At 41.7% G+C, this 21100-nt stretch overlaps 1 protein-coding gene across 1 annotated transcript; it reads left to right on the top strand.

The window, feature by feature from the left end:
* Positions 1 to 382: 382 nt before the first annotated feature.
* Positions 383 to 20375, top strand: LOC104625127 (semaphorin-3D-like; the record flags this gene model as incomplete). The annotated part of the gene is made up of 7 exons (XM_010292673.1): positions 383 to 573; positions 1666 to 1766; positions 3629 to 3670; positions 4909 to 5066; positions 7230 to 7294; positions 9531 to 9670; positions 19575 to 20375. Coding segments are annotated over 7 exons (1111 nt in total), but the record flags the coding sequence as incomplete, so codon positions are not given.
* Between the last annotated feature and the right edge of the window lie 725 nt (positions 20376 to 21100).

Here is a 21100-nt window from a genome sequence, read left to right as displayed (position 1 = left end):
CAAGTCAAGTAGAGAAGCGTCAGAGAGAAAAGCACAGTTTCGTGAAAAAGAACATTAAAGTGCTATTTGCTCTTCTGCTGCCTGAGAAGGCTGAGAATAAGCTTTAGCTGTGATGACAGAAAATCCTTGTTGCTCTCTGGATGCAATCTTTAATATAATCAACAGAGAAGGAAAGGGAACATATTCCCAAGCTCTGAGATGCGTAGGATTTAGGAATACTCACTATAACTGACTTTTCTTCTAATAGTAGTGAGAAAAATAATTTAAAACTCAGCTGTCCGAAAAGATGAGTTCACTCGTTAAAACGAACAAGATATTTTTTTAGTGGCTACAGAGATTGCTTTCAGATGTTTGCTATCCTCCCCTATAAAATTTTTCATAGGAATAAAATCATATTGAGAGATCGGGAACTCGAAAACCCCGAGGTTAATCGTTCCCGCCCAGCACGGACGGCAATTCTTTCGGAGGAAATCATGCGGTTTAGAGGTGCCGAGGCCGGCGCGGGCCGTGCGGCCACCAGGTGGCAGTCCGTAATATGCAGAGACTTCTTTATTCGCAGTGCCTGCCTTCAAAGTGTGTTTTCTTTTCCTTTATCCTCTAAACTCACCCTATGGAAAAAAATAAACTCGAAGATAAAATTTCAAATATTATATAGCGAGATATAGCAGGAGATTTGAGCAGCAGAAGCTTATTATATATTTGAATATACGTAACCAACTTGCACATATGCATGCTTTGGCAATTATGCCGAACGAACAAACAAACAAACAAAAGCTCTAATATGTAAGACAAACTGAAATCCTTTTGGCTTTGGTAATATGATCTTCAGTAGTTTGGGAAAACTAGAATGAAAATCTCATTCTTTCCATTATAAAGTATTATTTTTCATCATTTTACTAGTATGCATAATGCTTAGGACTAAGCTGCACTGTGTCATTTCCACGCTGCACATCCCAGCACCCAGCCCACTTCCCCTGAGCAGTTTTTAAGGGTTCTTTTTAAGACCATTCAAGATTCACTAATGTGTAATGCTCTGAGATGATACGAGCAGCTGTATTTTTCACCAAGCAGGAATTCAGGTTAAAACTGATGAATAGATTTAACTTAAAAAATTCTCTAGATAACTCCAAAGAAGTAAACTCTGAAATGATTAAATTAAGATTTTGATGTTGAATGGAGATTTTGTTAAAAAATTTCCCTAAAATGAAAAGATGAATTAAAAAAGTGCATTGCATAACTCCCCACATTAAAATGAAATCTACTTGATTAAGGTGCTACACTGGATGAAAATTAAGTCTATAAAAAAGAGGAAATCATTTTCTGCCAATTTAGTCCCCTACACTGGATCTCTTTGGGGCTCAAGGAAATGTGCAGAAACTTCTAGCTGGCAGCACAGACCTGCTTGTCTGTGTTCATGTGTCTGTCGGTGTGTGTGTAGCAAGGACAGTTAGACCATTCCTGCCAGGAGCAGCCTACAATTGTGTTGGCTTAGCTACACAGTAAAACCATAAATGTATTTTATAGAGCTATGTAGATAGAAATAGATGCAGATAGGGATAGATGTTGTTTGAAGGCTACAGTCGCGATACAATAGCTTTATCTTCAGGGCATGAAATGGAGTGGCACATATGTACTGAAACATAACTTTGGGTTTTACATGATGAGTATTTGTTTCAGACATCGGCACAGTCTTGAAAGTTGTGAGTATCACAAAGGAGAAGTGGACTAAGGAAGAGGTGGTCCTGGAAGAGCTGCAGATATTCAAGGTAAGCATTAACAGCCACACATCAATTAAATATTATGCAGGGGACTTTAAGGTCCAAACTGGCTTTGTTGGTCTGGTTGTTTACTGGAACTGGTTCAAGATTCCAGAGGGACACTATGTAAGTTTTTAAATGCCTTGGTATCCTTTGGGTAAGTCAATTGAAAAAAGTCCAGAACCAAAGAGACCGTGATTTTTCAGACTTATAGAAAGTCTCATTTATCCTTTCTTGCTTTAGTTTGGAATCTTATTATGAGCCCAGATTTTTTTAATTTTTATTATTAGTTTTTCCATTGTCTCATCTTTGTGACTATTATATTTTTTTTTTAAAATAAACAAGCAAAATTCCACAGATACAGAAAAATTATTTAAAAATACACTTCAGGAATCGAAAACATAAAGAAAACAAAACAAAATAAAAACACAAAAAGAAAACCCACAAAGAAAAAAGTTAGGTTTAATTCAATGTGTTTTAATTTGTTGGTGAAAGCTGACTCGACATTTTTTACCATTTTGATTTGGTTATTCTGGCTGAGTGATAAAGAAGAAAAGTAACCAGAGCCCTGCTAACACCAATGACTTCTTCGTACATAGAGCTTAGTCCAAAAACTTAGTCCATAAAAGTCCAAACTTCCTTTCTGTGGCACAGGCACAATTTCTTATTAACCTCATTGCTGGTGAGGGAGCTGACGTCGACGTACTGTTACAGTAGGAAAATGGAAACCTGTGTCTTCCCCACTGATTTTCTTTTCAATTTATTAGCTCCTTTTTCATTCTTTGCATTCGCATTTTACTTTTTTACTCACTCTGTATAGCTCCTCAGTTTTCACCTTTTGTTTTCATCAAATTTTATCTCCATCTCTGACATTTTGATTACTTTCTCACACACCCTCTTTCCTATGTGCGATATGAAGTTTTACCCAGAATTTCTGCCCATACCAAATAAATGACTGTGGGACTTAGAGACAGTGTTTTCCAAGTGTAAGGAGGGGTTCATTAATAATTATTTCAAAGAGTATATTTCTCCATATACCTTTTGATATGTCATGTGTATGATAAAACTGAATTAAAGTGTCTCTGTGTATTCTTCCCACTGTCTTGGACACCAATTATAAATATCACTGTGAAAATTTCAAGATTACTCAGTGGTTTGCCAAGTAATCAGCAGTTGCACTCTGCACCAATTTGCTGCATTCTTAAGACATAACGTCAAGGGCAAATGTACCATATCATAGTTAAAGCAAAAAAAAGGTTTTTTTTTCCTGCTCAGCAGACATTCCTTCACTTTTTTATTGGTAACATTTATAACTGTTACCTCTATGTTTTTGAACCCATAAAGTTTAAGGGGTGAAGGGCTGAAAAAACATCCCTTATTTCCTTGAACTGCATTAACGTTGAACAATAGGCTCAGATTAATCATCTTCTATTAGGTGATAGATAATGCTCTGAGCTTTGTCCTGTTCTTACATCAGTCACTGGCAAAAATTTCACTCTTTCATAGCAGTGAAATACGTCCTGGTGCAGAGGATCTGCCTATGTATCCCTTAAATTCCCTCTAAGCCTTTCAAATAGTGCTTAATAAGAACTTAAGCTGATGTGAAGGCTCATTCCCAGTCTCCAGGATGGGACAGGATGCAAGCTCTAAGAATTAAAGTCAGTTGCCCCATAAGCAGCAGGGAATATTTATAGAAGGTATTTTTGGAAGCATGAAGGTAGTGGTTTCAGGTTTTTTGTTTTTAATATTTTTTTAAACCAAGCAAATGGATCTGTAATTTTATTTACTTTTTTTAAGTTTACTTCTGTTCTCTTTTTCATTAAAAGCAGGGAAATGTGTAAACTAATGCACCTTACTAATTCATTTTTCAGCATCCTTCGTTTATCTCGACCATGGAGATTTCTCAGAAGCAGGTAATCACAAGCTCATTTAATTACTGCAGGATATATGGTACACCGAACACTTAGCTTGTTACTTTCAGGTGATGCCTGTTATTTACTGGCTAAACTTTCCCTGAATAACTCTTAAAATATATCTGGAAAGAAAGAGATACATTTGAACTTGTTTGCCTGCCTAATTCACATGTGCTTACAAACAGTAATTTGCGTACCCAAGCTGGTAATTATTCATGGAAGCAAATCTCTAGTCACGTGGTAGTAGGATTTGTGAATGAAGCCAATGCACATTCACTTTCCGGACACTAGAAAGACTCGTCTCTTTACAATCTAGTAATAAATTATTATTACTATTATTGTTGCTATTTTTATTAGTAGTCAAGAGAGATCAGGGCCTCATTGTGCTAAAATTTGTGTTCACACAGACCGAAAACCAGTCCCCCTCCTCTGAAACTGCAGTCTAAATCTGGGTGGTCCAATCCTGGCAGCCACAGGGGCCAGTCCCAGTTGGGAATCTCCCGATGGGAAACAGTTCCGTGGCAGCTCCAAGCCCTGTGACGGCTACGTGCACGTTTGGGAGGCAGCGTGACAGCGGAGCCGTCCCTCCGTGCCCGGCAGAAGTGGCCGGAGCAGCTCCGGCACAGCACGCCTCCCTCACACCAGGAGGTATTTTGCGTTCAGGCACGCACAGCACAGCTGGGTCCCGTCTCCCCTGAAAAAAGGTGGCAGGCCAGCTGGAAGTGCCGCACGAGCCAGCCCCGGCTCAACAGCAAGCGCTTGGACCACCCTTGTCTCAACCGGCAACTACTCACGCGTTGGGGAGCGGGGAGTAATATTATCCCCATCCTACCTAAGGATCATAAGCAGAAGATGAAGTTTTGTTCACACACGGCCACCCCTAGTTCCCAGATTCTTAACGTCACAGCTATCCAGCCACTCGTTTTTAAATGTGCTATCAGACCATTCTTTCTGATTTTTTGCTGCAGCACGGAGTTAAAGGTGTCAGGGTGTCGAGTGCCGGTATCTTTCCAGACTGCCACCCCTTCTCCTCCCTGCCGTGTTGTCAGGGTTCGTTGAGGACTGGCCAATTCACGCTGAGCCCTGAGAAACATTTTACGGTGAAGGAGGAGTTCTCCCCCATTTTGTAAAATCTGGGGCAAGGTTGAAAGTCTGCAAGTGTGGCACTGAGGAAGGGAACTTTTTAAATGGGCTACTTGGAGAATGCTCCTAATTCATTCGCTTTGCCTGATTTGCAGCAACAATTGTACATTGGTTCCAGGGATGGATTGGTTCAGCTCTCTCTGCACAGATGTCACACGTATGGGAAGGCTTGTGCAGACTGCTGCCTTGCCAGAGACCCATACTGTGCCTGGGATGGAAACTCCTGCTCCAGATATGCCCCCACTTCTAAAAGGTAAGAAAAAAAATGCAACGTGCTGTAAAAGATCTTGCTGCTTGCAAGAATTTTAGCGGTTCCCAATCAGAACTTGTTGCCTTTTTACTGAGCGTGTCATTTGCCTTAAAATTTGATCACACTCTGGCCAAGTTTCACATTTCTGCTCAAAGAACTGTGAAGATAACATAGGTTTTTTTAAGTGTGTGTGACAGTAACTCAGCAACCGCAGCTAACATCATAAATCCGTCACTTTCCTTTTTTATGCCGAATGCTTTAAGGCACAAGATGCTCAGATGGAGGTCCAGGCTGTGCTGACTCCGCCCGAGGTGCAAGAGCCTCTCTTAAGCTTCTGCCTTTTGCATAGGGCATCGTCGTAGTTATAAAGTGGAGTTTAACATAGTACCCCGGAGTGGTCAATAATAAGATACATTTAATCCCCTGAGCTAAACAAACAATCTTCTCCTGTTTGGTTTAACTCCAAAGCATGTCACGCTCATCGATTGTATTTATGGTCTAGCCATGAGAGGGAGACAGAGATTTAAGTACTGTGGTTTGACCGCATCGGGAGCAGTTTTTCCACAGTGAAAGAAGCTCCATCTGAACTTTCTGTACTCACCAGCTAGGAGAGCAGCATGAATCTGCATGGAGGGAGAGCACACTGCAGGCTCTAGCAATGCGGTACCTAAGCTGCTGGATGTGTCTCTTGGAGTTTTTGGCTGATTTAGGCAGAGCTCTGAGCTCACTCATTGAGCCAGGGCCCTTCACAGCCTCTTCATTCCCCTTTGGACAAAGCCTTCCTGACAGTAATTCTTGCAGTGAAGGTTGGAGGTTGCAGTCTGAGCTGAGACTGAGGCTTTCTACCTTAGCAGTTGCAGGGCTGGAACCTGAGCAATTAGACAAACCATTGAAGTTAATGACTCCTAGGTTATGGTGTCATGGTGTCAAAGAACTTTACGTGTTTTCCCTCAAAGCCAAAGCAAACTAAATTCAGGGAAGCATAAATGAAAGGAGAAAGGCAAGTGTTCAGGCTCACCGCAAAGTTAGTGACACATGAGGCTTGCTGAAGCCTGAGGTGGGCTGGGACACGGAGATTGATGGTCCGTGCTTGTTAACAGATGTGCAGTATGGTGGGAAGGCCAAAAGTCTGTGGCTCCAAAACAAGGGATGGGTGACTGGCCTTGGGAATCCTCCAGTGGAGCAGTTGCTTGAACATTTTTCTTCTGTGTAGCAGCCTGTGCTTCCAGCATGTCTACAGCTTTTACCACAGTGGACAGCTCAGCCTCAGGAACCTGGTTTTCTGCTGAGACATTGCTCCGCACATAGGAGGTCCCACTCCTGTTTTCTTCAGTGTGGCTGTAAGGGAGGAACCAGTTCCTCCACAGCTTTCCAGTTTCCATTTCTTCTCCTAAAAAATTGAAATACAACTTTTTTTTGTAGCTCTTGGGAGACAAATGCAATCATCCACAGAGGAAGAGTTTACTTTTTTTTTTTTTTAATGCTATTACACTGAAATTGTACTAAATCACAGTGAGTTTAAGTAAGTAACACATTCAGAGGTTAGCAGACAAGTTAGTTGTGGAAGGGAGCAAATCATCTCAGATCATTGTCTCAAGCATTGTTTCTGTCCATGAAGATGAAAGATAATCATATTTGTCAGTTGTTTGTTACCAAACTGACAGATATGCTTTTCTTTCTTCATTTTAATGATTGGTTTACCAGTCAGTATTACCTTGGGCTGATCCTGAGCTCAATTTTGAATATCACTTGTTGAACCTCAGATCTTTTCCATGACATACGACATTAAGGATGTTTTTAGGTATTTCCAAGACAGTCCACCCTGCCAAGAGATCTGTGCTCCATACTCATAAAGCAGGCTTAGATGGTCTTTCTGTCACTATATTGCACGCTCTTTATTCTAGACAGATTTTTTTTCTCTCGCCTTTTCTCTTTCCCCTCCCAGTGGTTTTCCCAAATCACAGGCCCTTCCCTTGATGTCAATTGTACAAATCTCTCTAGGCCACATGCAGCTTTGAGGGTGAGGCTGGTTTTAGTTAAGACCGTAATTGTCAGCAGTAGGGTGGGAGCAATGCGAGTCCACATCTGCTCTGCTCCTCTGTATTTTGTTGTGGAATTCCAGCAATTATGCCTGAAGTGTTACAAGTTTGCGTGCTCTTCCCATAGGCGAGCCAGAAGGCAAGATGTCAAATACGGAGACCCCGTTGCACAGTGCTGGGATGTGGAAGACAGTGAGTATTTTGCACCTTTCTTGCTCTTTAGTCACTTTGACAACGGAGTTGGCTGTAAGGGTCTCCATCTGTTTGCAAAAACCTGCTGAGCCCAGCAGAATAACACTGTTAAAGCAGTTGCCTTTTCCACACTTCATATATATCCTCCCGCAGTTAAATTTGGGGAGCCAGGCTGATAAGGGGCAGCCAGCATGGGTCAGCAGCCTCTTACCTCTTACAGGTGACGCTCCCCAGCACTCACCCAGGGGAGGAAGATGTGCCCGTAGAGCAAAAACATCACACACAGCCCTGCAAATAGCTACCAGGACCTCCGTTCATTAAGAAACAGGGGAGAGAATCCCGTGAGGAAACCCACAGGGGTGAACGGGGAACACGCCATCTTCTCCTCTTCCACCGCATACACTTGACACAAGTCCCAAAGCTCAGCTCCAGCTGCCAGACCAGCCCCTTCCCCTCCCCGCAGCTACTTAAATACTCCTGTTATTACCAAGCGCCTACCCCCCTCCCCGTTGGCTCCCCCTCCCTTTCCCACACCCTCTTCTCAGATGCCAAAGGGTCTGGCTTGCTCCTTTGGCAACCGCAGCACTTCTCGTGCAGCGAGCGCTGTCAGTATGAAACCCTGCGGTTGCGCGGCAATCTCTGCGGCAGCGTAAAATAAATGAGAAGCATTCAAAACCAAGCTCGGGTTTGTCTGGGGCTTTTGTAGCTGCTTAGTAAAGTGAACAAGCCAGTCAAAACAGTATCGATTGTATCGCTGCGCCGAACGTGTGATTCGGGATGAGCCACCACTTTCCATTGATCTCTGGTTGTTTTCGTGCCGCTGTGGTGCTGGATGCCTGCTGCAGATCTCGGCGTGAGGCACTGCAGAAATCAGAGCTGCTTGCCACAGGATCAAAGACTTCAGTCTGTTGCACAGTACAGAGGATTCTGACTGTACATGTGTGCTTGCAGACATGGTTAAAAAGTCAGGGTAAAATCTCATTTCCATTAAAGTCAACGACAAAACTCCCAAGGGCCAGAATTTCCCTGCTTGATGCTTACTATGGCTCTCCAGACAGTGGTATCTGAGACTGTGCAAAGCTCAAGGTTATAGAAAAGCTAGCAGAAAGGCTGACAATGTCACATTTTCCTGGAAGGATAAAGAGATACTGGAAGAGTTGGCTTTACTAGACAAATGTAAAACAACTTAGCACAGAAATTGGTATTAATCCTTTGCCCCAATGTAGTTCCACCAACAGAAATTTTATCCAGCTGGGGATGACCCCTGTGTGCCATAAAACCATGAAGCTGACCTGTGCTACTCCAGGCTCTTGGTTTATTTATGCCAATTGCTGTAATTAATAACATTATGACCCCAAAACCTATTTAAATTCAGTGTTCCACTGTGTGAGATTCCCTCCCAGAGACTTCACTGGCTGCGTGAAGTTGTTTGGCTCTACTGAAATCTCAGTGGCACAGTGAAATAAAAGAAAAGCATTTAATGCAGAGTGCTTGAATTTCTATAGATCTCATATAGGTACTTATTATATTGAAAAAACAATCCAAAATTGTTTTCATTTTGTTGTTGAGCTAACTGCTGATTTAGGAGATACCACTGCTTTCACCTTCCTTTCTATTATTGGCAGGCTGTAAGACACAGCTTTAGTCCGATTGTAAGGCAGATAAGACACAGATAAGACAGACTGAAAAGGGAAATGGAGATGCAGAGATCAGAAATTACTTGCTCGGGTTTTAAAGAAAGCCAAGAAAGGAGCCCAGATCCGCACATGGCTCCTTCGGTGTTTGGTTTGAAACATACCACAGAGCATTTCAAATTATACTGAAGGAAGGCAAACTTCAGTTTACTTTAGCCCTGTGAATCCATTAAAACATTTGGGATGAACAAACCGGACCATACAACCTACCTTTAGCAGCTTTAACTCAGGTTTAGTAGTTGGTTACTTAAAGGAAATATGCAGGTCAGATTTTAAATTCCTCAAAGGTGAAAGCTTCAACTTTAAAATGCAGCATGCTCATGATACGGGTTTTATTGACCTCCTTAAAAACCAGTTGCACCGAAGGAAGGTTAGCAGCCGCCTCTAAATCCTCACAGTTATAGTTTAAACTAAAAGTTAAGTTTCCTTTTGCTTTTTTATAATTCAGTCACTCTTAAAGCATCTGTTCTGAATCAGGCTATTTTCCCATTGCTTTAAAAAACAGGTCAGGGTTAATCTCTTGTACCATGTTTGCTTTCCAGGCATTAGTCATGAAAATGCTGATGAAAAGGTGATTTTTGGCATTGAATTTAATTCAACTTTTCTGGAATGTATTCCTAAGTCCCAGCAAGCCTCTATTAGGTGGTATATTCAGCGCTCTGGAGAAGAACATCGAGAAGAGGTAAGTTATAGTCATCAAGGCAAGTTTCCTCTATAGAGAATTCAGCTGAGCATTGAAAGGCAGGAGTTATTGGGATTAGGCGATGTTTTACTTTTCCTTGCCTCACCTTAGGTATCACATAGCATTCTGGTATCACCATTTGGGGCATGCAGTGGGGAAGAGAGGAGCCATTTGCACTGTGTCATAAGCGGTTTTAGATATTTATTTTGACCTACATGTTCATTCTATTTAAAAAAAAAAAAGATAAATTAGGCTTTAATAGTGGTAAAAAATCAAAGTACTGGAAAAAAAAAAACAGTTTTGTCCATTATTTAACACGGCTGCTTCTGTAGGTAAAAGTACGTTCAAAACCCTTTGTTTGAATAAAATCTTTGCTGCATTAAGTGGCGATTGCATTCCCTTATCATGTTAAGCAGTATAGCTAAGAATTGCACGTATGGCTTGCTGCTTCTCTTCATCTCTCCCTAGAGGAGGAATGGTCTGTGCACTAAGAAGCTTTTTATTTGCTTTTTTTCTTGTTAGTGGAGTCTGAGTATTTTTTCTTAAATGGCACTCTGTGCTGAGGCAGACACGTCAGGTTAAAGAATTGCACCTTGCGTCTGGATTAGAAAGCAAGTGATGAGACTTGTGATGGCCCTTAACTCCTGCAGGAGGCAGGTTTGGGGTGCTCGCTGGTGGGGAAGCCCTGGAGGAGCCTCCAGGTCCCCGCATGAGCCCCTTCACGATGTCCTGCTGATTCCGCTCTGAGCTAGTGACGAAGGGACCCTCTGAGGTGCCCAAGAGGTCAGCGTGCTGGGAATGATTCGGACTGGGTTTGAGTGAGTCCAGACCTCAGGAGTTTTCATAGCCTTTCTCTTACATGAACGGTTTTGTGTCTGAGGCCAAGTCCTGCTGTGATGGCAACCATGGCAACGGGGAAGGAAAAGGGAAAAGAACTGTCCTTTCAAATGAGCTGGTCCCAGGTGTTAGATTCGCTTTTTTGTTAAATCTGAGATTTCATCTGAGACAAAAAAACAGTTCAAATGTCAGGAACTATCAAACACCCAACTGGCCTTCCACTCTCAATGATAATTCATCTCTGAGTGCAGAAAATGTGCTGGTTCTTTCCGAAGGCTGGGGAGATGCAGGCCAGGGCAGGCGCCCAGGAGAGCATCACCGCCGGGTGACACGTGACTCATGGCAGTCGTCCCGAAGTTGCAACCCCACTTATGTCTTGGCCTAGAAAGCCAGAGTAAGGGGCTACAAGGCGCTTCTGATTTTCTACCAGATAAAAGAAAAAAGACCCGCAAGGCTGAATACCGACTATGACACTGCGGTACTTTTAATTTACTCCCCTTCTCTTACTCAAGCTTTGGATTGGCAAAGATTCTTTCCTCTGCTGAGAATAAAAACATCATTAATTTATAGACACAGTGCTTCCCACAACACGCACTAAACACCAGAAGAGATTGCTGGTTTGAAACAGCACCTCTAACCTCCATACTTGGAAAAAACACCTTGTTTTCTGATCAGCTGGCCAAGCACAGTCTCAGACGCAAGTGGCTGCGGTGAAAACCCAGCTAGAAGTGTACCAGCCTTTCAAAACCTATGGGCATTCATTGTCCGTGCTTTGATTGACTTACCTTCAATTGTCCGGTATGGAATTGTGCTTTACTTCCCTAAGGCAGCAGTTTGTAAATGCACGTATATATTTGGTCACGTAAAGTACTTCCTTCATCCTAGCCATGTGTTTAAGGCTCATTTTTAAGTAAATTTAAGAAGATAGTTAACAGGTTTTTTGCATTTTTGGGGTTTTTTGGGGGGGTGTGTGTGGTTTTTTTTTTTCTGAACAGGAAGTTAAGTCAAGTTTTAAGGAGATTAAATAATTTTTTAAAATAATGTATTGCAACTATAGCATGTGCCTGAGCTTCTCAAAAAGAGCTACAAACTTTGTGTAAAGCAGGCAGCTGCCTGTGAAGAATGTAATATTCCTGTATCATAAGAAGTCACACTTTCAAGATTTGAAAGCCTCTTTTGAAGGGCTGCTTTTGAGTTTTATCTCTGTCAATTTAGGGAAAAAAAAAATCAGTTGATTTTCTCATAAATCAAATGTTCAGATAGGGCTCTGGAGGCCAGGAAGCCAAGCTCAAGCTATATTTCTTATTTGATTGTCGAACAAACTGCAGGTCAAACCAAAAACAGTTGATTTTCTCATAAATCAAATGTTCAGATAGGAAGCCAAGCTCAAGCTATCTTTCTTATTTGATTGTCGAACAAACTGCAGGTCAAACCAACTTTGAACAGTTAGGGCAGGCTAAGCTCTACGGCACAGCCGAAGTTGAAGTTGTATTATTTTTTACCACACTTTGCATTTCCAAAAGGTTCGTTACGGCAGTGACCTCGCCCCTGTTACTTGGGGCAGGTACCCAGGCACGGTGGTGTCCAATACTGCAGGACGCCCCAGTACACCAAGGATGAGCGTGTTGAGAGCGAGAGAGGGAATGGGTGCGTGCGTGTGACGGCATTTGAAGCTCCAGCAGGCACACAGCATACATCTTTGCACATTAGCAGCCTTCTACAGCAATGTTTACTGGGCTTGCTCTGTGTAAACAGTCTGACATCTGTTTGTATGAGAAAAGTAAAGCTTTGCTAAAAGGCTAGATTAACCTTTGAGGCAAATTTAGAAGAAAATTTGAAGGAGAAATATGCAGACAGATTTTCTACATTATGAATGCTAACAGTAGGCAAACAGCTTTTTACCACATATTGTCCCTAAAGCCATAGCAGTGTTTCTGTGATCTAGCTTTGATAAAATAGAAGTTGGAGCACATGTTCCGCAACTCCTTAGGGTGGTTTTGTTAGTTTATTTTTATATATTTTTTTTGCAGTCTTTGAAGATAACAGCCTATATAAGTGCATATGCACGCATTGATTACAGGATCAAATTGCTTAAAGACAGTGTATAGGAATTAGTTTTGTTTGATTCCCACCAGAAAATTCTTAGAGTAACAGAATTTCTATTATTTTGACCTGGTTTGGTTCCAGGGCCCTAAGAACTTGAACTCCTTCTGAGCAAACTCAGCTGGCACATTTTGAATCATCATATTGGGAGATATCATTTTTAGAAAAAAAAAAAAGCAGCAGCTTTTTTGATTATTATTTTTTGAGTTAAAGATACTAATCAAGAAATGTCACATTTTCAAATGCATGTACTTGCAGTTAAGTTCCTAATTTCATATATGGCTACCTAAATAAATGACTGGGTCTGTAGAGATGCTGAACAATCACTCTTCCTATTACATAGAATAAGGGTATTTGCAGGTTAAAATGTTAATCCCTTGTTAATTCGGGGATCCAGAAACTGAGATTTTCAGGTTTTCTAATTTGACTTATCAGTGGAAATGAATCCATTGGTATTAGAGCCTAATTGGAGGCCTTCCTAGAAAATTCAAAGATGGGCAGAGTAATTGACTTTCTTTTCAAAGTACCACAATTCAACAAAAATACCATATGTGACAGAAACAGTGTGCTCATGTTTAATGTGTGGCTTGATCTTTGCTCAGCCGATGCCTTACCATAACTTTTCCCATTACAATTATATTTTCTGCTCTCTCTCCCCCTTCCTGCAGCAGATTTCTCAAATAACACTGTACATTATTTTAGTGCATGTCTTAGTGGTGTAACTTATTGTGATGACGATACCATGCTTTGCAAATGACTCCACGCGCCTGGAACTTAGGTTACGGACTTTTAGTTCCAGGGCTGGAACTGTCTCAGCAAGTCTTTAAACGTGGCTTTACAAATAGATGGCTTTGCACCGTCCCGGACACGCACTACAGCTTCCTGAGGGAAGGAAAAGGGCAAAATCCAGACTGGATGGGAAGCGTTTGGCCCAGCAGGGTGTCCCCGACATTTCACCCTTAGGGTCATGGTTCAGAATGTGACTTCCAGGCAGAGCAACCTGTGGGGAGGGACAGGATCTCCTGTGGTACAGGAGCTGTCACCAGGTCATTTTGCTGCCAGTGGGAGTACATTTCTCTGTAGTTTGGGGCCATTTTAAGGTCAGGAGTCCAATATCTAGTGCTTTTGTGTTTAGTGTTGCTCACGCAGTTGATCGTGTTTGTTCCTGTGCGCGCAGGGTTAGTCACCGAGATGAGGGAAAGCATTTCGGTGGCTGGAGTTCATAAAAAAAAAAAAGTGGGGACATCATCTGTTCATACTGTCTTAAACTGCTGAAGTTTTCTGAAGCTTAGAGCAGATATTTATTTATTTCTCAAAAGAAATCCCCTGTGTTACATTATATATATATAATAGGCTGTCAAAAAACAAATGCATGGCTCCCTATAAAGCCATTAGTTTTGGTGCCCCATGGCTCTGAGAAGTATTAGCTTCCCTGGTTTAGGCTGCACTTCATCCCGAGTCTCCTGCGGCCCCCGGTCTGCCAAGCTGCCACCTCCCCTTGCAGGGGATAGAACAACCCATGTGGTCTGAAGTGACAGAATAGGTGCAGATCGCTTTTAACTCTCTCCTTTCCGCTCTAGTCATACCTGGGGCAGAAAATAAAGACAGCAAAAGGCGGGAGGACATTCTAGTTTCTCCTTCAGCGATTCTCACCCTTTCCATATTCCTGCCCCACAGCCCTGGGCTGTGTTCTTCTGACAGACCCAGCTTAACGACCATCTGGTGGTTTGGCAGGTACAAGGGTTTGACCCACTCCTGGACCAGACATCGTGCCAGGTACGAGACTGTGCCTTAGCTCCCCCATCGGAGCAAAGAGTTGTTGTTTCCATTCCGCATTTTAGCCAGACCAAGAACACATTTTTGAGTTTATCCAGGACATAAGTTTCCATATCTTTTTGCGGCTGGAGATTTTTGTGTCGTGATGGTGATTTTCTTTGTTAGAAATATCTGGTCAGCAGATATCTTGTGAAAAAAGGTCACAGATTCAATGCCAGCCCTGCAATCTAAGAGTTGGATGGGAGCTGAGTAAGGTAGAGGACATATACCAAGGACTGAGTTACAAGTAGTACCTTCTGTTAGAGGAGTGTAGTTCAGTATTTGAATCCTTAGGTCAATGAGAAACAGATCAAGGGAGTGGGAAAAATAAGAAGAGATTAATTTGGCAGCATAGGGACTACTTATAGCTCTCACGCTTTCACTTTTTTATTTTATTATATGCCTCATTGCCTTTTTTTTCCCTAATAACTTGAGATTCTTAAGTAAGACATATTTTTTACATCTTCACAGGAAAAAAAAAAGAAGTAAGACATAGCACGTGACATTTCTGCTTTGATTGGAATATGCTGGGGGGGTGTAGGAGTTTAAAATATAGTCTCAGAATAAGAATTTAACTTCACCTTGAAAATAATAGAAATCATGCATTTCCATAATGACATTGTACCAGCAACACATTCTTCATTTTTCCTGTGGCTTCTTGGTAAATAAAAAAAGATGTTACCAAAAAAAAAAAAGAAAAATTAACTCTACAGTTGTGTTGGAATTAAATGTTTATTTTCCCAGTAAAAGAGAAACAAAGTCATGTGTTACAATAATGCCAAAAGAGTCCCAGAGTGATCTTTATTTCCAGTCAAATTATGAGGATGAAGAAGAAAACAGTAAAAAAGCAAAGACAAATGTGAATTCTCAGAAAATGTTCTTCATTTTCCTTTCTCCCCCTCTCAATTTGTTCAGGGGTTGCAGCTAACCCATGATTAGTCCAGCTTTACCTCTAACATTTTTTCACATGTTGATTAATGAGGGACGGCAAGCTTTGAAGCCACTTTCTTCTCCCAGACAGGTGCAGTGTTTTAACTGTGAAAGAGTTGACATGTGAATTATTTGTAAAGTGGGAGCTATCTAAACACATCATTAGCAAAGGACAAAAGGCATTGACCTAACCTGGTGCCACAGCACTTTCAAATCCTTGGTTGTTTTCCAACTTACTGATTGTTTAAAGATTTGCCATCATTATTGGCAATGCCTATTATTCCTCCATTGTTGAATTCAGGTTGTGAAAATCAAGTGTTTGATTTACACGGAAATATTTTCCCTTTGTCAAATATTGACAGTATCTATGGCATGTGCCGTAACTCAGGTAATGTAATTTTAGGCAAACTTATGTGCTTATCATGAAGCATGAAAAATACAATTTGTTGATAAAATATTGTCAAAAATCTGCTCCCACTCCACGAAGAAAGTTAATGGTAATCAATTGCTTCGTTTTTGTGGTTTATAATTTGTTCCCTATTGAACAAAACTATGTCTCTCATGTTTAATTTTTATTGTGTGCTCAAATTTAAGCACATGTCAGCAAGTTTTCATGAATTAAAGCCTTTTGTGCTTCTGAATTGTTAAAACCTATTTACAAATATTTTGAAGAGACATTGATTATGACATATTGCGGGGGTGGGGAGCAGTGAATCCACAATTGACCAAAACAAAATTGTGTCTTTTATCTAACTAGTCTTTTCATTTTCCTCAAAATTTAATAAACTATGTTTTACATTGATAGGTCAGGAACCAAAGAGCACATTAAGCGTTCAAGTGAAAGGTTAAAGATCTACTACCAAGTAATGAAATGCCAGGTGTTTATGAAACTCCAGAGCCCTGTGGGGGGAAAAGTAGAGAGGAAAGACAGGAAGAGTTCTGAACCTATGGGTAAAACAACATAAACAGGATACCAAAAAGAGAAGTGAGGAGGGAAAACAGTAATGAAGTGTTGCTCAATACGTGTGAAATCGGAGCCATAATTTCATCCTGCCAGAGGATAAGAAAGGAATGAACAATGAAGGCACAGAGAAGGAGGAGGTGACAGTCGCCGTAAATCAATATATAAGGTTAATACAGGACATTCTGTAAGAGCGCTGCTTCATTAAAAATAGGAGTCATGATGGGCTGGGATTAAGGGACACAACCAATTTAGACTGTGTTAGCTTTCTCTGCGGTATCCCAAGGCAGAGGGGGGGCGACTCCATCAGTTAACACGTTTACGACTAGAAAGTGACGGCTGCTACACAAATGGTAAATAGTTATGAGTAGCAGGGTGCTGGACTTGGGGGTCCAGTGATCTTTTCAAGTCTAGGTCTGCCATTATTCTGCCTTCCTTTCACTGGAACTAGGCGAAGCACTAGTGAGGGCTCTTTGGACTGGCGCCCAGCCAGCCGAAACAGCCAGCTGGAGATCTTCCAAGTGTAGGAGGTACACAGCTGTCAAGGCGCTCTAGACTACAATACTGGCAGAGCCACCGACAGGCAGATGCTACTGCTGCAATTGCATCAAGCCCTGAGCTCAAAGAGATTGGTCCTGTTTTCACTCAATGTGGGAACTTGGTCTTTGCATAATGCCTTATAAAACCCAAATGTCTGGATATTAGCTGCTTCTTCCCATCCTTTTCCCTAAATTTATCAAACTTGGGTCTTCATGTTGACATGAAGCCTGGGCAAAAGAAAGAGGGGCTTCCTTGTCATATTGTAACAGCCAAGCCCCCGAGCACTTCCACCTGGCCCCTGCTTCTGCTTCTCTCTGTGGAGTACAGCACCACAAGGCAGCACCTGCCCTAGACATATTTCTGCCTAGAGCTACTTATTTGTGGATTCATTTATACATTTTATGCTTCTGTTTTTACTGTAAGAAAGGTATGTTTACTTGGAGTGAAGTGTCACCAGCTGATAAAACTGAGGACTACTGCCCCGTGCTGTAGGTTCTGGAGGAAAAGTGATCTTTTCTAGTCTGTCTCCCTGCTATCTACTGTGTATGTGCTTGTGTTTTGACCATGATTTCTCTGGTTTAAACTCACTGTAGTAAATCAAACATAGCTTGTGCTCATGTAGCACCTGTTGTCAGGACAATCGATTTTCCAGGAATTTCCTGAAATTAGTATGATTTCACCCTGCTGATGCCAGTAGGCATGCTTATATACAGTCTACAAACAAGGAAACTAAAGCTCAGAGTTGACCCAATACCATCAACCAGTGGCAGGAGCCAAAGAATACTTGGCCACAGAACCAGGCAACCAGAGCCATGTTCTGATCAGGCTTTTGTAGCAGCTGATTTCTTGTCTCTGCTGCAGTCAGATCAATGGTAGGACACAGGCCTATATCCGTCCATCCATCCATCCATCCATCCATCCATCCATCCATCCATCCATCCATCCACCCATCCATCCACATATCTATCAATCCATCTACCTACATACCTGCTTACCTACCTACCACCTGCCTCATCTGTATGATACTGAAGACTTACAGCTGACAGAGCAGCAAGCCAAAGTCTCTCTCTCTCTGTGCATGCATTTATATATATGCGTCGCTTTTTCTGGTCATCTCTAAACGGTCTCTCAAATTGTTCAACCCTTCCAAAGTCATTATCATAGGAACTTAGAATAGGGTAAAGCAAAAAGCCCTGGGAGGTCATCTCATCCATTTCTTTGCTCCAAGAGACCCTATTATGATAAAGTACTAGTGAGTTAGAATCATAACAGATGGAGAATCATATGTATGTATACATTTTTTCCCATGGAGTAGAGAAGGGAATCATGTGCAGATTTTTTACATAAAGAAACAGTGTGTAGCTTACCCACTGTGAATAAATCTAATTTAGTCATCTTTATGCCTCCCTGATCTTCATCCTCTGAAGTTTGCTGGAGGCTCAGATGTGCACTCTGGGAAATTTTCCAGATTCTGTGTTGGTTCTTTCTCCCCCCACCCCAGCCTTGTGTTGAAGTTTTTCTACGTTATAACAATGCCACCAGCAGTGCTGAGGCTGTGTTTAAGGCTTTGTTGCAGGCTGAGCAAGCATCACTGCAGGTCCTGCGGTGCCGTTGTGTGCTGCAGCCTCTGTGTGGCAGCAGAACACAGCACGCCGGGGAGGTGACAGCTTTGGACTAGACCAGGATCGTTTTCAAAGGAAATGCTGGTGTTGGACACCGGGAGAAAGGGCTCTGCTTTCTACTTCCACCTCCGCTACTAATCTTTATATGCTCTTTGGCAAATCACTTACCTTCTACGTTCTCCAGCTGCAAAAATACTTAGGTGCCCAATGCCCCATCCTGGATTTTTTGGGGGTTTTAATGCTTTTTTTTAGTCTTAGATTATTTTGAAAATGACTTTCAGATCACCACATATGTAACTTATGTGACAGTGTTATTACTTTAAGGTGCACCTTATTTTTAACATGTGAAATCATGATGCATTTTTTTAAATATTTCCATTCTTAAATGAAACTACAGTTCTACTCTGACAGACTTCAGCTCTCACTTGCAATCTCATTCTTTTCTTCGTTTTTTTGTGGTTTTTTTTTTTTCCTACAAGTTCTTCACAGATCTTAAAGTAAAAACAATAAAAGAATTGTACTGAATTGTATTCCTCTAAGCTCATTGGGTGCTTTTAATCAGTTCTCAATGAGTCAAAGCCAGGATCAACTTCCTTTTGTAAAACCCAGTTGAAGAAGATCAGAATCACAGCATTTCACTTTAAAAATCAGTATTAGTATTTATTTTCAGTGTAATAAAACCTCAATGCTCCAGATACATATAAGCACCCTGGTACATTGGGTGCACTATGTATACCTCACAAAGAGCAGTTAAAAACTGGGTGGGTTTTGTGGCACTAAATACCAACCCTTCCCTGGAGAATGCCGTCTAACATTGCATTTCGGTGTGATGAGTGTTACTATCTTCCCTTTCAGCTGTACAACATGTATCTTTTACTACTGCCCACTGGAATGTCAGTCACACAGACACTATAGTTAGGAGCAGAACGTTGAAAGGATCTCCTGGTACCTGCCCCAGCTGCACAAGCCCCACACGTGCGATGGGGCATGCCGTGTGCCAGCCGAGCCTTTTCTCCACCCCGGTATAGCACTGGCAGGAGTTCTGGTTATGCCGATGAAACTCACGTATCTCGTTCTTCTTTTGCCAACCCCACAGCTGAAGGCCGACGAAAGGATCATCAAAACCGAGCATGGGCTGTTGATCCGCAGCCTGCAAAGAAGGGATGCGGGAGCCTATTTCTGCAAAGCCCAGGAGCACACCTTCATCCACACCATCGTGAAGCTGAATTTAAATGTCATTGAGAACGGGCAAATGGAAAGCACTCAGAAAACTGAGGATGAGGAGGGCCGGGTGAGGGATTTGCTGACGGAGTCCCGGCTGAGGTACAAGGACTACATCCAGCTCGTTAGCAGCCCCAGCTTTAGCCTGGATGAATACTGTGAACAGATGTGGCACCGGGAGAAGCGGCGGCAGCGGAACAAAGGCGGTGCCAAATGGAAGCATGTGCAGGAGATGAAAAAAAAGCGAAACCGAAGGCACCATGAACCAGCCAGGCCACCATCTACGTAGTTTGTAAATGCTATTTAAAGAAAGGACGTTCTCCATGAAAAAAAAATACTGTGTTCTGGTTTTGTGCATCTTGCCTATGAATTAGTACTGCTTCTTACTGAAATCAGATAACTCTCCATCACTATTAATCTGTATGAGACTATACAATGGGATTCTATACCAAATGAGATGTTCCCTATTGGAGTAGCACACACCAGGCAATAATTTCAAATGCATTCATTAAAAAGAAAAGATGTACACTTTTAGCTAATTTCTGGGTAGCCTGAGGCTATGTGAGCTGTTTTCTGTACTTTCTGCATAATTTTCACATAGGATTTAGTGTCCGTGTTCCCATGCTAATATTTGCTGCCACATTCCACCCCAGAGGTGGCTACATTTCAGGGGAGGGCAGATGTATTTCTAGTTCTTTGGCATCTTTCTGAATAAGAAGCATGGTAGAAATGTGTGACAGATCTGCAAAAATACCCACTAATTTACCCATTGGGCTTGTATAGAGGCACATGGGTGGGGTTTGCTAGCACAGAGAGCCTCGGCAAAAAATCAAATTAAGTATTGGCTTAGGGACAACATTCATTCTCCCCATAAAAAAAGAGAAAGTATAATCATAGTTTAGGAGAGGGGACTTATCAAATGTTACTCATTAGAGTTTGAGTAGCCACCAGTTTGCAGTCCATCTGCTGAAATGAAATGTTGACTCTAATTGAAACTGCCACTGCGATGCTTAGGAGTCTGTTTCCGAAGTGGTCCATGAGAGGTATGTGCACAAATCCTATTAACAAATAATGGGATTCCTGCCTGCACCTCTCCTATCTCTCCAAAGGTTCGACTCTGACTGTTTCTCTGGCCCTTTGCTAGCTTTGTTTTATGCAGAGGAAAAGAAAAATAAAAGACAACAACAAAGCTAAAATCAAAGACGATGAGGGAAAATATTTAGTGGCTGAGACCAGTGCTCTTGACACAGAGATGACATTCCTCAGATGTGTGTGTTCTTTGGGATTTTATCCCAAAGCTCTTATGTATTTTTAAGTTGAAAATTTGCGTTTTTTGAATTAATACTTTTATTATAATTAAATAAAACAAAAGATGTCCATGTGTAAATAAAATTTGTAAGT

This window comes from Phaethon lepturus, unplaced genomic scaffold (assembly GCF_000687285.1).
Source record: "Phaethon lepturus isolate BGI_N335 unplaced genomic scaffold, ASM68728v1 scaffold17008, whole genome shotgun sequence".
Lineage (NCBI taxonomy): Eukaryota > Metazoa > Chordata > Aves > Phaethontiformes > Phaethontidae > Phaethon > Phaethon lepturus.
This window is presented reverse-complemented; position numbering and strand designations above follow the sequence as displayed.